The sequence below is a fragment of the Eulemur rufifrons genome, chromosome 7, assembly GCF_041146395.1.
Source record: "Eulemur rufifrons isolate Redbay chromosome 7, OSU_ERuf_1, whole genome shotgun sequence".
Lineage (NCBI taxonomy): Eukaryota > Metazoa > Chordata > Mammalia > Primates > Lemuridae > Eulemur > Eulemur rufifrons.
The window spans coordinates 31,242,521-31,259,372 of record NC_090989.1 but is presented as its reverse complement, the minus strand read 5'-3'; the positions used below and the strand labels follow the sequence as shown (position 1 = coordinate 31,259,372).

Here is a 16,852-nt window from a genome sequence, read left to right as displayed (position 1 = left end):
GAGTATTGCATCGCTCATTTTAACACAAATAAGTTTTCTACCAAGTAACTACCATAAGCAGTTTGTTCAGGAAAGCTGAAGATCTTAATTTTCAGGTGTTGGGTGTTAGAGATATTACCACAGTGGTAGCATGCTATAGACTGAGCAATGTACTAAAGAGACGAGACTTCTCAAAACCATCCTTCCTTAGGGACTCACAATGCTTATTTCCATATTAAAGACTTTGGGGAATCCTTAAATATGTTGAATTCAGTCTTCCAACCCTATCCTACTATGGAACTTTTTTTTCTCATATGCTTTGGTTCAAAACAAGCTGGGTTCAAATATAAGCTCCATAGCTTCTGGGCCTCTGAGCTTTAAGTTAATTATTTACTGTCTTAACATCATCTCTAAACTGGGATAATACTACTACCTCACTTGATCATGGTGAGAATTAGATCAGATAATGTTTGTAAAGGGCCCCAAACAGTGTCCTCAATTAATACTACTTTCCTGTAGCCTCTCCTTTATCTTTAAAAAACAGAACCATCTTTTAACATTAATGGAGTAAATTCTAGTGAGACCCGTTGTTGCTAATACTTAAGGTCCTAGGATCTGTCAAAAAAAAACTTAGCAGTGTAGCGCCTAGTTTTAGGAAATCTACGATGTGCCCAAGATGTTGAAATGGTAAAATACACAGTCACAGTAATTCCACAGCAAACTTAAGTAGAGCATAGTTTCTATTTTTTAATGAGCCTTAGAGAGGTTAGTGAGGCTGGAGTACATGATTAGGTGGGACCAACGGGGTTCCAGCTGACCCTTTCACGATATTTTCACAATGTGTTAAAAACATTGGCCCCACTTACAGTGCCTTAAATCTTTAAGTAAGTGAAGGTAAATAACCCAGGGACTCTCTTCTTCCTATGATTTCTGGTTTGGAGCACATAATTATATGTTCTAAATAGCAGAGAAGCAAACAAACAGAAGTACTGCTGTTAAAATGCACCATGTGTACATTTGAAAGAAACTAAATAGATCTGGCTTCTTGTAACATAGTAGGTGTTCCAACAAATGTGACTTTCCTTTCTTTTTATTAGGGCTACTTTAGTTACTTCCTGAGATGGAACTTTTCTTATATATCCCTACTCAGGAAAATATTCAATTATTCAAATATTCATCTTAGTTTATCAATTTAGATACCATGGATTGCAAAGATTATTCAGCAATTTCCTGCAAAAATTGCTAAACAAGTTGTTGTGCCCTGAGGGATGGTATCCTGTACAGCCTTGGTGTGTACTGGATATATTACGCTGCTTCTTGCCAGATCTGCTGGAACTTCTGGCTTGCATCCCAGACTCAGTCTGATTCTAAGGCTTCTTGCTAAGAAGGGAAGAGAGAGAGATGTTCTGGTTTGTAGTTTCCTTAGGAACTCTACTCTGCTCCTCCTGATCTGAATAAGTGGTATCTGGAATCCCTGGAGAAACCCTGGAAGTTTTGTTATTTCCTGAGTTCCTGTGGCTACTTCTATGAAAGATAAAATCAGATCAGAGCAACCCAATCATTCCTGCTCTAGAATTTTGACTATCAAAAAAACCCATTCATGGAACTCCTGGCATGTATTTATTATTTGCAGGTTTCTTCAAAATTCTCCAGGGAGATCTTGAATTTTAGGGATTCTGAATTTCATAGGCTCCAAATGAGACCAGAATTCTTTAAAGGGAACTTTTGAAACTACCACTCATTCCAATCATAGTGTTTAGAATTGAGTTCCTGAGTGCAAATTAAAACACTTTCTCTTTACCTTGCTCTTTGTCTCCCAACCAGTCTGGAATGAATCAGAGTTCTCTTTGTATACCTCCAAGTTGCCTGAAGACCTGTTGTGAGGACATTCCCTATCCACAAGTGAACGCTCTCATTTGCACATGTATTCACACAGACACACTGAGCATTTCATGCATTCTTCTAGATAATTTAATGTTCAGGAGCAAAAGTGAAAAGATGACAAGTTGGTATGATTCATCCATCGCTGGTAATGTACTGGTCTGTCATTTAACCCCATGGTACTTTGTTTTTGCTTTTTCCGGACAGATTCCACTCTGCAGGCTGTTCTATGTGTAGCTCCCCATAGTAAGAGCACTGAGGACATGATGAATGGCATTATATTTGCATCTTTCCCCTATAGCACACTTTAATGTTTCTTGTACACAGATGATGTTCACTAAATGTTTGCATGGGTAAGAGTGAGTAAAAGGAAGTAGATACAAAAGTTCTCAGGTGCTTTGAGTTTCACTTGTAATAAATTCCTAATGCCCTCTGAATACAAATTCTTATCTGTAGATGCCACCTTTACTGATATAATGGACAGAAAAACATACACCTTGGGTGATGAGGCAGGAGAAATAGAAAAGACCAACGTAGCTGAATTGGTGATGATAGTTCTTATTAGAAGGCCGATCAAAAGTTAGTTCTTGAAGATACTGCTGACTCCCAAGTAATATCATCTCCATGGGTAGAATAGAGGAATTGGGTGGATATTGCTTACTGAAGTTGAGAAATAAAAGGTGGTATTAATGTGGTTTCCGCTCAGTGACAATGAGATAGATGGTAAAAGAGATCTTGAAAAATCTTAGCAAATTTCCAGAGGCCAGGAGATCTACTTTCGGGAAACTTGCAATAGGAATCCTTATACATATTCTACTTCATATTTACAAATATATATACTTTACTAAGTGGAAGTTCATAATCTTTAAAGTGCACTCAAATTATATGAAGATTTAAAAGACTGTTCTCTTTCTTGCTCTCTCAAGTACTACACTTAGTATTTACTTATTTTCTATTACTAGGCAATCTTACCTTAGAACACAAGAAAAAGATATATTCCATTTCTTACTAAATTTCCTTTCACAAAGACCAAATCAATGTATGTTTGTCAGCCTTGATTGTACATTCTTGGTTTTATTGCTGAAAAGATTTTGGTTGCAGTCTTTGAATTCTTATCTCCAGCCTGTTTACTGAATTTTCAGTCAGCTTTCTCAGGATTAAACTATCTTTCACTTTCAGAGATAGGGGCTATTAGCCAGAGTTTCCACAAAATGTTGCTCTAAGGTCATTGGTTGTATCAGCGGCAACCAAAATGAATGTAGGACTTGCTTTTAAAATTATATATTTCATTAGGTAATGAATGTGCTCACTTAAAAAAAAAAATAGAAAAGCACAATAGTATATAGAAAAGAACAAATCTTCCTTCCCTCCCCTATCCATTGTGCAATTCTCTCCTTCAGAGGTAAAACACTCAAAGCAGTTTCTTGTATATACTACTAGATACCAAATAATTATTTGGAAATTATTATACGTAACTTTGTAGATAATAATTTATGAATAAAAATAATAGCTGTGTAAGTACCAATACTACCATTTATTGAGCACTCAGCATGCTAGGTGTTTTACATACACTGTGTTATTTAACAGAAAGAGAAATGAACAAATGAATGCCCATGAGATGTGTCAGGTTTTTCTTACTTTGGGTGTGATTTGTTAATACAATGACGTATCTCAAGAATCCTTATTTTTCAGAAGAGAAAACAGTCCTGGCCACAGGGTTTGTAACTGACAGGTTGGGATTTCTGGGCAGGTATAATGGGCATCTAAGCCTATGGCCCTTGGTTTTGAAATGCTGAAAGGATTCTCGAAACTGCAAATTCTTAAGTATACAGTATGTTTTTCGCATTTGTCCATCTTCCTTAATTACTTTCCCATTGTTAACTTTCCAATATCAGAGCCTATGAAGTTGAAGGAGAGGCTCTCATATGAAACACAGTGAAAAGATCACATGGGCCAACCCCATGCCCCTCAAATTGGATAGCCTTTCTACAAAACCCTCAACAAATTCAGATTAAAAGAGAGGGATCGTTGTAATAGAGTGCTCATCTATTGATATATTCTATTATAGATAGTTCTCATTCTGCCTCCTATCCTGAAGGCTTGTTGCTCAAACTTGACTTTTTTTAAAAAAAATGGTAATGGGGTGGGGAGTGAGAGTACAGTTATTTAAGAGTTTATTCCAATCCCTGGAAGTGGTAAGGAAGAGGTTAAGCTGGACCAGGAGGATTTTTGAAGTCTTTGGCTGGGAGGTTCCATTTGGAGAAAGGTGCAGGGGAGCTAGGGGTGGCGAAAGAAACAAGACAAGTTCTTATTCTCTTGGATTTCCGATCCTGAGCAATTTGATTCTCACCTGAGGGCGTAGTCGGGCAACCTTGGCTTATGGATGGAAATACTAAGGAGCAGAACTTGCCTGACAAGCACCTGGAAAGTATAGAGTGAAGTACAGAAAGGACCGCGCGGCCCCTTTAAGTATTCTCGGGCCAGGCAGGAGAGGGAGGAAACTGGGAGCCGCGGGGACGTTGGGGGAAACCCGCAAGCAATTGAGCCAGAGAAGAGGCAGCGTGAGAGCAGAAACTTCAGACGCTGCCGATCCCGGCGGAGCTTGGGTGAGCCGCGGCGGCCGTGTCTCCCACCCGCAGCAGCATCCTCCCTGCTCCTCTCCGCCACCCCGGGGAGGTCCGGGAGCCGTTTCTCTGCAGCTACCACGAGCCCAGGGGTGCGAGCAGCCACCCCCAGGAAGTTTGGGCTCCAGCGTAGTTTGGGGTGCCTTGCGCGCACGGCCCAGAGGGCGAGGCGCCGAGGGCGATGTTGGGCGCCTTGCGGGGCTGGGGGCGTCCGGAAAGCGTGCGTATGTCCGCGGTCCTGCTGCTGTCCCCAGTACTCTCCGCATCCCCCAAGTGATGGGAACAAGGGCCCGCCCAGGCAGCCGCTGTCGCCGCACCGCCCCCTCGCTCGCCCCCTGCGCGCGGAGTCACCCAGGCACACCCCCGGCACCCCGAGCCGGTCGTCTGGAGCTACTGCTGCTACCTTGGCTGCCGTTGTCGGCGCTGCGTGTGGCCAGCTGCTGACTGGGCTCACTTGGAGACGGAGAAGCACTTTTTGCCCTCCCTAATCCGTTCTCACACCCCAACTTTGCAGCCGCCGCGCCTGCCCTCGCAGCGGCGCTCGGGCGCACATTGTGGGGGCGCACGCCGGGAGGCTCAGCAAGACCGTGGAGGCAGGAAACGGCACAACTGCTCTTCTGCTTGAGCTCTTTGTTGTTCGCTTTGGATGGTTCTTGGAAGTGTCTGAGCCTCCTCCTCGGAAATCCTGGGATCGGAGAAGACAAACCTTGGAATTCCTCGTCTGCAAAGGGCTCTGAGATAGTGACAAGCGTCTGGAAAGGTCGACAAGTAATTGCCCTGAAAACTCCTGGAGGATTGACCCACGTTGCTTATATTAAGCCTTTGTGTGTAGTGTGTGTGTGGTGTGTGGCTTCATAAATTTGGGGACCCCATTTTTACTCCCTCGTCTTGGCATGAGACTGTATGCAGGATCTACCCGAGGACAATGATCGCGGAGCCTGCTCACTTTTACCTGTTTGGATTAATATGTCTCTGTTCAGGTAACCCCGCGTCTTTCTTCACCCTTGATCTCTCTGTTCGCCCCCTTTCCACTTTTGAATACCAAACCCCGAATTGCATTTTGGCTGCTTCTCCCTTCTAAGGCCAGAAGAGCTCGATCCCTGCAGGACTTTTAGGCGAAAACGTTCCCAGTTCGCATTTGGTATTGTCCCTTTTTCCCCATCCCCAAAGACCTCACTCCCGGCCCCCCTCCCCGCACCCCACCAAGCCTCTTCGCAGACCTGGGCCTTTCGCCAAGTTCAGGGCACGCCCAGATTACTCTGGGCAAAAGCACATCTGAAGCACTAGGGTGGGAGGAGGCAGCGGTTGGTGGTTAGATTGGGCCCCCGGGATGAGCCAAAGTGAACATCCACTGGCTGGTTTCTTCGGGGAGGGAGATGTGCGCCCCTGGAGCTTGTGGCCCCGAAACTCGCCAAGATTCCTGAACCTGGCCCTCCAATTCGCCCCTCCTCTTCCGAGCACAAGGGGTTATTAGTAGTTGTTTTATGTAACCAAAGTCTGTAATTAAATTCGATTCTGAAGAAACTTAAGGAAATAACTCTTTCTTAGGGTAGGATAGAAACTAGCTACTGCCTAGCTAGGAAAAGAGACGGTTGCAAGTATCTGAAAGGACATAGTTGCCTGGGAATTCTCATTGGCCAGGGAAAACAGAAAGCTGAATTTAGGATTTTTAGGATTAATTAAATGGTCGGAAACTCTATATGAAATGTTGGAAGGATGCTGCAACGGGATACTTCTGACATAAAAGTGCACATTGTATCTATACTTAAAATAGGTTTTCTTACACTCCCTGAGAAACTTACATAATACTATGGGTGAACTGAGCCATGATTCAACTTTTGTTTCTTTCCTTTTGGTAGATTCTGGTTTCAATCACGGATCCTATTTCAGGCCTTACACACACACACACACACACACACAGTGCACCACAGGGAATTTTTATAGTCGAATACTGAGCTTCAAGTTGCATCAGGGCCTATAAGTTAGAGTCACTCAATTTGCATAATTATGAAACCATTTTGAAGGTTAGTGTGAGCTTTTTGTAGTCAATGGTTGTTATTGTTTATGTTTTTACTAAAAAATTTACTTAAGGCAAATAGCTAATTAAATAAGGAAAGAACAAAAATGATGCATGTCATTCAAATGATAGCAAAAACGTCTAAAAGAATTTTAGCCCATGAGATGTGCTTTCTTGGAAAGTTACAAGGAACATTTGCAGCTAAACTTAATTTTTAAAATTATTAAATTGTTATTCCTTTGAAGAAAACAGAAACAGATTTCAACCTCAGATAACTCATTGTCACAGTGGATGGATGATTAGATGTAACTAACTCTTGGGGCAGTCTTTCCCCGTCTCCAGCTTCTCCTTCCTGTAATGCAGCTTTTTTCTAAGTTTGCATATCTGAGTGATTGTATGGCCCCCTACCTCCCCACTCCAGCCATCCATGCACACCAGAAACATTAAGGTCTGATCTCTCTATTTGTCGCTCTTTGCTGTGTCTCCCCCTAGTTTAATTTACAGCTTCAGATACCTTTGAAATTTCTGTTGATTCACCTTCTCGGTTAAAGTTTATTCACGTGTGTAAAGTGAAGTGTCATTGTGATAAATGACTGGAGGAACAGATTACTGAAGATAGGGGGATTAATGGTCATTAGTCACTGCTTGAGCTAAGTTTGTATATGTTGGAACATTTTATCATGGCTGTAGATTAAAGATAGGATCGCACTAATAGGGCATCACTGAAAGCTGGTCTTGTCAGTGTGCAAATTCTGTCTTCACTTGGAGAAATATCTGAGAATGTACTATCCTATCAGATTTAATAATTGATCAGCAGTTAATATCTGAAGGTTGTAATTTGAATAGATATGAGACATATTTATAATCTTAAAGCTAAACTGATTTCTGGCCATCATTTTTCTAATTTAATTTTCCATTTATGCCATTGATGATTTATGTAAACCTAAGTTTTTCCTATAGATGTGCTTATCTACTTTGTTTGCCAGTTTCTACAACAGAGATGTCTTTGTAAAGTGCTCTCTCATATTTAACCTGAAGCTTTTTTCATTCCTCTGATAACTTTCACCCATGATGTGAACTTGGGAAGCCAGTCAAATTATTGGGCTGCTAGGGTGACCTCATGACAGTGCTATAGATTTGAATAAAACTTTACAGAACTCAATTAAGCAACTAGTAACTTGGGTGTGCTCAAGACACCTGGTCAAGAAATGAATGAAGTTCTTGAAAGATTGTGTTTCATGTCTTGCCTCAAGCCTAAGATCACAGCCTATCACTTGTTAATGGAGTGTATTTAAGAGAAATGTGGTGAGCTTAAATAAATCAAAGTGTACAGAGGGGACAACGTACCTTCAACAAGATTTAACCTGTAAAAGCATCTATTGGTTGTCAGTTCTTTTTTCTTTTCCTTTCTTTCTTTTATTTAACTGGCTGCCAACTTAACAAAGTCCTGTAGTTTTCTTTAAACAGATTATAAACTCCATTTTGGTGTGTTGATGACATACTTAGTATTGAGTATTGTGCTTAAGAGTGTTTGCTTTTTGCAGCCTTTTATTTATTAACCTAATGCTACAATGTATAACTTTTTATTCTAAGATTTGGAAACTGAGATTTGGAAAAATTAGATATTTCTTTAGAAATTCATTTTTAAGGTGTATTTCTTTAGTTAGTTTGTGTATCTGTCTTTTCTATGGACAGCTAGACTTTTGGTGGAGTTAAGGGGCAGAGGATGGGGCAGGATCCAGAAGGGGTAGCCCTGAAAAAAATCTGTGTGATCTCTCATGAGCTAATTCTGAGCATTTTTCCTTCATAGACTTCCTGTTCTCCAATCCATTAGATAAAACTTGCTTTTAAGTGAAAAAGTAATTGAATTTCAGTTCAGACGTAGGATGAGATCTGAATTTCAAATAAAGTGGAAGTTTACTGGTATTGTCCTTCTTTCTCTCTCTCTCTCTCCCTCCTTTTTTTTTTTTTTTTTTATGGGGAGAGGAGTGTTTTTTCTCTTGGGAAGAGGGACTTTTTTTACATAAGTTTCACTATTTGAGCCAATTGTATCTCTGAGTCCCTCGTGTGTCTCTCCCTCTCTCCCTTTCTCTCTCTTTCTCTCTCTCTCTCTCTCATCTCTCTTCCTTCCTCCTTCCTTTCATCTCTTTTTCTGGCAAGATTCAAAGATAATTTGAAAAAGTTCTGACTAGTTTCTTTATAACTTTCATGGTTTTTAAATATACATACCTGAGTACTATGATATATTTTAAAATATCTTTATTTCCTGATAATGGGCCCTCTAAAAATGAGACTTTTTTTTTCTTTTTGAGATGGAGTCTCTATGTTCCCCAGGCTAGTCTCGAACTCTTGGCCTCAAGTGATCCTCCCACCTTAGCTTATCGAGTAGCTGAATTCCTAGGTGCAAGCAACTGTGCTCAGCCACATAAGATATTTATGGTTAAAATGCCTTAGAACAGAAAGTTTGCCTGAAGTTTTTTCTTAGCCTTTGCTAGGACAAATGAAATATTCTTGTGTGAGTTGAAGTGTTGCAAAATGCTAAATTTCAAACTAACAATGACAATTGTTTATTTCTTCATTTTTACATTGACTAGATATCTGTAATTTAAAACAACTGAGGAACAGGAATAAGATTGAAAAGAAACTTAAGATAACAGTTTCTCAATGAAGATCATAAATCTTTGAGTCTTCAATTGTTATCACTTGTGTTACTAAAAGATGCTAAGGTAATACTCATGTTAATTTCTTTTAGAAAAGTAAACAAAAATATAAACTGCAAGCTTGATTTTTTATGGGAATATATAAGGTAAGCAAAGTTACCATTCAATTTACAATTAGGCCTAAGGTAATCTCCAGAATATATTAAGATATTTGGGAATAAGAAAGGCACATAAAAAATGAAAGAAAGAAAAGTAAGAAAAGAAAAAAAAAGAAAAAGGGAAAAAAAAGAAAGAAAGCAGGAGCAGAAGTCTGGAAAAGTGTAGTGGAAACTGAGGTTCATAATTAAGCTAGTATTAAAATACAGGCAGAAGTGGAGTGAAGTACACAGAGCAATGAGATCTAAGTGCACCCTCTGACCACACACAGCAGGAGAGAAGCTAATCCAAAAAGTAGATTTCTGAAAATTTGATGTCTGTTGTGTATACTCCATATTTAACAACTATATAAAGAACTAGACATTTTGCATTTTTAAAACAAAAAAGCAATTTGAAACATGTTTAAATCTGTAATGAATTGACAGAATAGTTTTTTTTAAAGCTATGTTTAATAAGACTTTAGAATATTGATTCTTCAGTGTATATAGAGCAGTGAAAAGCCCAATAGTTACCTTCTATATCATAGCACTTTTATTTACAGGAGATGAGTAAAGTGAAAGAAGGAAATAAGTAAAAAGATGAGATCAAGTTCAAGTTCTAGGGTACAATAAGAAACTTTATGACAATGAGTACTATTGCTCTGAAGCTATGACTATCACTTATTGAACAGTCACCATTATCTTATGTAATACTTGTAAAAACCCTGTGGCATAGGTGCTGCTACTTATAAAATAGTACTTTACCTTTACTTTATAGTTGTGGAAACTATATCATAGAGAAGTTAGGAGATGTGGATGAGCAGAGGCTTGAACCAAGCTGCCTCCAAAACTCTTAACTTGTCCAAAAAAATCTACCTAAACAAGACTGTGGTTTGAACACTTGGAAAATTGGAAGGAAGGCATTATTTTTCCCGTCATTAAGAAAATGGTCTCTAATTTTTAGATCTCCAGGCAAGACAGTCAATTGTTTACATCTAACCAGTTCACATTCAGCCTTGGTCATGTCGGCATTTTTTGGCATGCTTAACAGAGGAAACTGAATGTAATTCAAAACATTTTCTGCTGGTGATGCAGATGCACATAGATTCCAAGTTGTATTTTGGAAGATGAATGCCATTCTCCTTGATGCAGACTTGAGGAAAGATTTTGCTCTGAGTCCCAAGGCAGATAATTGGTATTCAGAAGAGCCTGTGGAGATACAATCATTTCCCCTGTGGTTGCTCTTACCCTCTGAGTTGGGTATGGGCTGGTGATCATTTCATAGTAGATGAGCCTTCTGTTTGACTGCTGTTCACAGATAACTCACTTCATGGTTACTGATCATGGAAGGGTTAAGCCTTAATACCTGGTTGATCAGCTGGTTGGAAACTGCTTATGCATAGCCAATAAAGTTGCCATCCTGGGGAGATCAAAAGGCTACTTCCATTCTTTACAATTCTGGATTAGCATGGTTTCCTTTTTTCCTTCTACCTCTACTTTCAGCCCTTTCCTTCAATCTTGCTGTTGAAGAAGAGGAAGAAAAAAAGATTTATCTGCAGTGAACAGGAAGATAGCTTTGATCTCCAGTTCTGTGCTTTTTCCTGTGTTTTTTTTTTTTTCCCCCTGTCTCTCTTTCTCTTTTTTTAACCATCCAAAAGGCTATTTCTAACATTGGAAGGTGTCATGTTGCTTACTTCATGGGAGAGCTCAGCCTCAATTCCCTTCAGCCAAACAGGCTGCTACAAATCCCCTTACTTCTGTGATTTTACTTGGCTTCCAAACATCTTATGACAATGTTGTTCCACACATAAAACAATATTTTGAACAGCATGACTGTGCATATCTTTCAGGCTTTATTCAAGTGGAGAAGTACCTCTGTGGTGTTCACAGCTGTGCATGGCTTAGAGCCGGAAAAGAATATCTGTTTATTTTATTTAATTGGTTCATTTTATTTTTTGAGGGCAAGTGTATAGAAGGTAAACAACTATAGACACTGTTCTTGCATCACAAATTTGATGCTAAATAGTCTGTAGGCTTAATGCCTGTCACCTAGTTTGACATTTAAATGAAGCGTTAAAAGCACCATCAATGGATACAAGCAAATGTCAACAGAGCAGTGTGGTTCTGTGTTAAGTGGGAATGTAGTCTTTTTGTGTCAAGTGATTGCTTTGTATGCAGCATATAGGAAGTAGTCGTTCCTAATAATAAATGTATTTTGGGGATCTATTTTTTAAATTGTGTTAGTTTTCCAGTTAAGTAGAGCAAGATTTGCTAGAAAACATATTTATAAAGCACTCTAGCAATAGCTCACTCACAGTTACACTTTCCCAAGATGCTCTTGATTGGATTTCAGAAAGTATCAAGTTCAAAGTAAGTCTATATTCAACTCAGATGTACACAACCTGGGAGCTAGAGACAGCTTATCCGCAGTCAGCCATGAAAGGAACATGGAGTCTTCACAACTTTCCCCTAAAATTATTTGTGAAAAGTTCTGCTTGAGACCCAGTTTGTATCCCCAGTTTGTGTAGGTTCATCTTGGGATGTGAGAAATAGTAATATTTGAAGAGTAATAATTTTTTTTACATGTGAACATTTAGTACTTTAAAAGTCATTTCAGGTGTATGCTCTCTCTTGATTTAAGTTAAAACTTCAATGAGCACAACGAGAGACAGTGTTCATATAACCGTAAAAGTCTTTGTAGCATGTTGTGTATGGTCATAATTTATGACACATATGGAAAAAAATATACCAACGTGGTAAATTCATTCCTGAATTTTAGTAGAAGAGGAAACAGAGGCCATATTTTAGCTTCTCTCCACTAAAGTGATTAAGACTTTTTTTTTTTTTTATATCATTAGCAATTCCAGGTGTAGCAGGAAAAGAAAAAGAGGCCAAAGAATGAGTGAATTAGGCTACAAATGTCTGTTTCAAGATCATTTGACAACATGGTACTAATGAGATATACAGACTCTCATAATTTGATCTGCAAACTTAAGTAGCCTGCGTGTTGTTATATTTTCTAGTTTAGCATGTGATTCTCTGTTTTTTTCACTAATGATGGACTGTCTTTTAATTTGACTAATGGAATATGTCTATCTGCAAGTCCTTTTCTATAAAATGTACACTTTTTAGTTGCACAACTCTAAAGCTGTTTTTGTTTACTCAAGTTTTATTTAAAAGAAAGTCTTTATCACTCTGAAACTTCACTGAAATGGCGCTTGCTCATAAAGTGAGTTAAAGCACATTTACATGTTACCTACACACCTCTGGGTAGCTTTAAACTACTCTAGTTCCTTGATTTAAGAAGTAATTTTGGTGTCTCCAGACCATTCAATTAGCAAGTTGTCTGAATGAAGTAAACTCACTTGTACAGGCTGTGAAAGATAAAACTCATCTGTTTTATTTCCCCCTCATATCTGAAGAGAAGTGAAAGTTTCCTAGCAATATAGTATAAAATGTGGAACTACAACTTGCTTAAATTAGTGAAGTTAGTAATATATAGCCAAAATCTAAACGTATAGAAGGAAAATAGGAGAGAGACAAAGACTTCATTTGGATATCTATGCAAATGAGAGAGGCATTCACTGACAAGATCATTTCTATAATATTAATCTCCATGTATTTGGACTGAATACAAGCATTATAAGCACAGCTTTTATTTAGATTTGGTGTGGTAAAAAAGGAAAATAAATCCATTACGTTATATGGTCTTTTCTACTATTATGGGTCATTCAATCCTAGGAGCTCATCACTTCCTAGGAGCTTTTATATGTGTGTGAATGTGTGTAATTTTACATGATAAAAAAGCCCAAGTGATTAATAAAGTGATGATTGATACCATGTAGCCCCAATTGTATACACTGAACCTGGAAAACTAGACATCAATAATAATATATCTAGTAACAAAAGAAATATTGATAAAGCCTAAAAGTTATAGAGTGTTATCTGCCTGGTGAAGTGCTAACATGCCTTATCTTACTTACGTAATACATAAAACAACCATGTTAGGAATGAATGTGTTGCTATAATATTATCTCTGTTTATCAATATGGGAAATGAGGTTCAGTAAAGTTAGGCTCTTTGACTATGGTCAGTCAGTTCGTGTGGTGAAGTGAGAATTTGAAACCAGCCTGTCTGATTCCAGAATTCTTACTCTTCATAATTATGCAGACATGCTGCATGTCCCTTAAAGAAAAATGAATGTAGATGAAATAGTATAAAATGTGTATAGAACAGATTAAGATGCTTTTTTTCTGTGAGAGAAATCGATTGTGCTGCTAACCCATTTTAGTTCTTTTTTAGATGTTAGATTTTTATATCTTACTGTCTATTCCTCTCTTCTGTTTGTCAGATGATAACCCACAAAAAAGATTGTACCATGGCATTACACATTCTAGAACACAGAAACATAAGTCCAACCCCATAACATGGTTTAGTGTAATTCAGCACTGTTCAGTTTGTGAAATAAATCTGAGATAGTAAGTACCAAGTAAGTTTTGTGATAGCTCAGTTTTAAGGGAATGGAATTTTCCTTATATAGAAAATAGTATCACTGGGATCTAATGTCTACAGGAACTGATTTTTGAGTTTTTATTTTTTGAGCTTGAAAATAAATGGCTTTCTTGGTGATAAGATGTTACTGATAATAAACACATACTTAGGAGAAGCTTGGTTAGAATTTGTGATTACTATTCCTGTAAAGATATGTCCTCCTCCAATGACATATTTTATAGAAAACAAAGAAGAATTTTGCATTGGTTAACATAATCCCTGCCAGTGAAGCCTGAATGAATCTGTAATATCTATTAAGAACAGCACTGTAATCAACATTCTTTCACAAGTAATACAGTTGCTTTTAGAAATGTTATTCTTTTGTTTTTCTTACACTTTTAAATATATAGTTCTGCTATGACTGTTTTATAATTTCTTAGGTATAATTTTCTCAGCTGAACTCAGTGGTCTTCCAAATCATTTCAAAATACATAGATGGGATTGTATATTTATACTCTTTTGTCTAATTCCATAAGTTTGTGACTTTACCTAAGACTTAAATGATGATTGATGTTTTTCCCAGTTCCTTACTCTATACCACTAATCAAAACAGTATCATATCTATAACCCTCCGTTATATGAGACCCGGGTTCTTATCATTAAGACATTACTCTATTTATTTCAGTACATCCATTGGTTTGAAGTTTGCCATTCATTTAATGCTACTTGTTTATTATTAATGGAGCTTAATAACATTATTTATTCCTCAGCAAACTACTTACTATCAATCATGATAATAATAAAAAATTATTATTAAGCAGCTGTTAACTTTTGTTGCTCTTAGACACTTTAAAGACTGTTTCGGACATAGATGATAATGTGTAAGAGCTTTTAATACAAGATTCAAGTTGTGAACATATAGACCACAAAATGAATGTTGAATTATGTTAGTGAATTGTTGGCACTGTGTGAATGAAAGATGTGTTTGACATGATAAAAGACAGAGGAATTGCATTTGGGGAACTGGTAGGTCAGGGGATTTACTTAGTCAGGAAAATCTTCATGGGGTTCCAAAGAGTATTGAGAGAAATAATGGAGATAATTTGTTGGGCTAGGGGAGGTATTTTAGAGGTACATCCTGGAGTGGTGATCTGAAAAGCTGACATAATTTGCTTGAAAAGGTAGACTTTACAGCTATTGGTTATTATACAATTTCACTTATGACACTGTTATACTGTAGGGGGCATTATTTAATAATCACATTGACTCTTTCATTCACTTATCAGGCAACAAATTAGGAAAAAAAATGTTCATTCCTTGTATCATTAAAGAATTTATGGTAAATGGTTGATTTCTGTATAGGTGATTTCATAAAGCTATGCATAGTGAGCCTATGTTTAGACCATAAAAGTAACACATGTTAATTAGCTTGATTTAGCCATTCCACAATGTATACATATTTCAAAACATCATGTTGTACACCATACATATATATAAAATTTATTTGTCAATTAAAATAATAAGGGATTTTTTTTAAAAAAGTGCTTTCACTGAATGGAGAAAAGGTGATGTAAAATAAATATATATTTTATGACCTAATTCTTAGAGATTAAGATATTTGACTTTTGGCATTTTTCTCTGAGGGTATGGATAGCAGTGTTCAGATAAATAGACTTAGATATAATGCTGTATGTGTTGTTATTCTTAACTATCAGAGAACCATTTGGATAGTACCTCAGGATGACAACCACCTCTCTCTACCTCTACCCTCTCTGCAGTACAATGAACACAGTCTTTATCCTTTCCTCATTACTTTCCGTGTCAGGAATTATCTCCTCCCTGCATAGATATTTACAATTGTTGTAAAAATTTTCTTCATATTAAACTGAAAACCAACTCTAAATCTTTACATGCTGGCCTTGATTTTACCCTCCAAAGCTACCCAAAATAAATCTAGTCTCGTTTCTATATGAAACCATTCTTATATTTTGAAGATAGTTACTATGTTCTTTCTAAACCTGCTATTCTTCAGGCACAAGATTCCCATTTTCTTCCAATTTTCTTCATTTGATAAATATTCATTTCCTTTGGTTATGTTGTTTTTGTCATCATTGTTTTTAACATCTATTTGTCAGTGCTTTTGAAAGTGTAATAATGAGTTTGAGAAATCTACCTTCTTTTTTAGTTAATGTTTAACTTTTCTTCTAGCTTTTTAATAAATCTTTCATTTTTTCTAAAATTGCTCTCAGTATCCTGGGATGTTATGCTTTTCTGGATGAGGAGATTGAAAATGTATTAAGAAGCTAAATACATATCTTTTCCCCTTTATTTCCCACTGAACTATCTAAGAACTGTCCTTTCTCTTCTACAGTCTCAATTCTTGGCAGAGAAGATAAACAGAATTCATGAGATTGTTTTTCTTCTGATAATGTTTTAGAATGGCTAAAAAATGAAATGTCTATATAGGGCCTGTGTTAGAAAGAAAGTACTTGTATTAGGGACAAAGAATAGTTGGCTGGTTCTTGCCAGGGATAAATATGGGTCTCAATGTAGACAAACTTTCAATGGACTTTCACATTTTTCAAGAGAAGGCATAAATCCATATTTTTAAGTACAAGCTCCCTATTGATAAATGCAGGAGTTTAATGTAAATTAATAATAATAACATTAAGTGCTCCTCCCAAATATGGTCCACAGGACATCATTTTTTGGGGCTACATTATTACACCACTCATCCTATACAGGACTGACATATCTGTTGCTGCTTATTCCTACCCTAAATGCATCAGTATTTCCTCACTTTTTATTATCTTCAGTGTTTTAGAACATGTAGTTTTCTGGTGTTTGCCCTTCTTCATTGTATTGTTACTAGTTAAATGTTTACATAATGGCTTATTTATTTAACCAAAAACTCCTGCCTTTATTGGAAGCTATTTACATTTTACAAATTGTGTTTGTTGAGCCAGGTAAAGTGATCAGTTTTACTGTTTATGTTTATTCTTTTGTCCTAAAACTAACAAACAAAGAAAACAAAACCACAAGCCCTTTGATGAGCTAAGAATCCCT

At 37.3% G+C, this 16,852-nt stretch overlaps 1 protein-coding gene across 3 annotated transcripts in view; it reads left to right on the top strand.

Annotated features, from left to right (window-relative positions):
* ROBO1 (roundabout guidance receptor 1) overlaps positions 1-16,852 on the top strand; it is a 1,084,421-nt gene that overhangs the window by 679,198 nt on the left and 388,371 nt on the right. For 2 of the 3 annotated variants that reach the window (XM_069475044.1, XM_069475043.1), the window contains exon 1: positions 4,399-5,464. The exons of the other annotated variant lie outside the window; for it this stretch is intronic. In XM_069475044.1, the coding sequence (XP_069331145.1) occupies positions 5,410-5,464 (55 nt within the window). In that variant the 5' untranslated portion in view covers positions 4,399-5,409. Of the gene's footprint in view, positions 1-4,398; positions 5,465-16,852 lie in introns of those variants that run through there. 3 annotated transcript variants of the gene reach the window in all.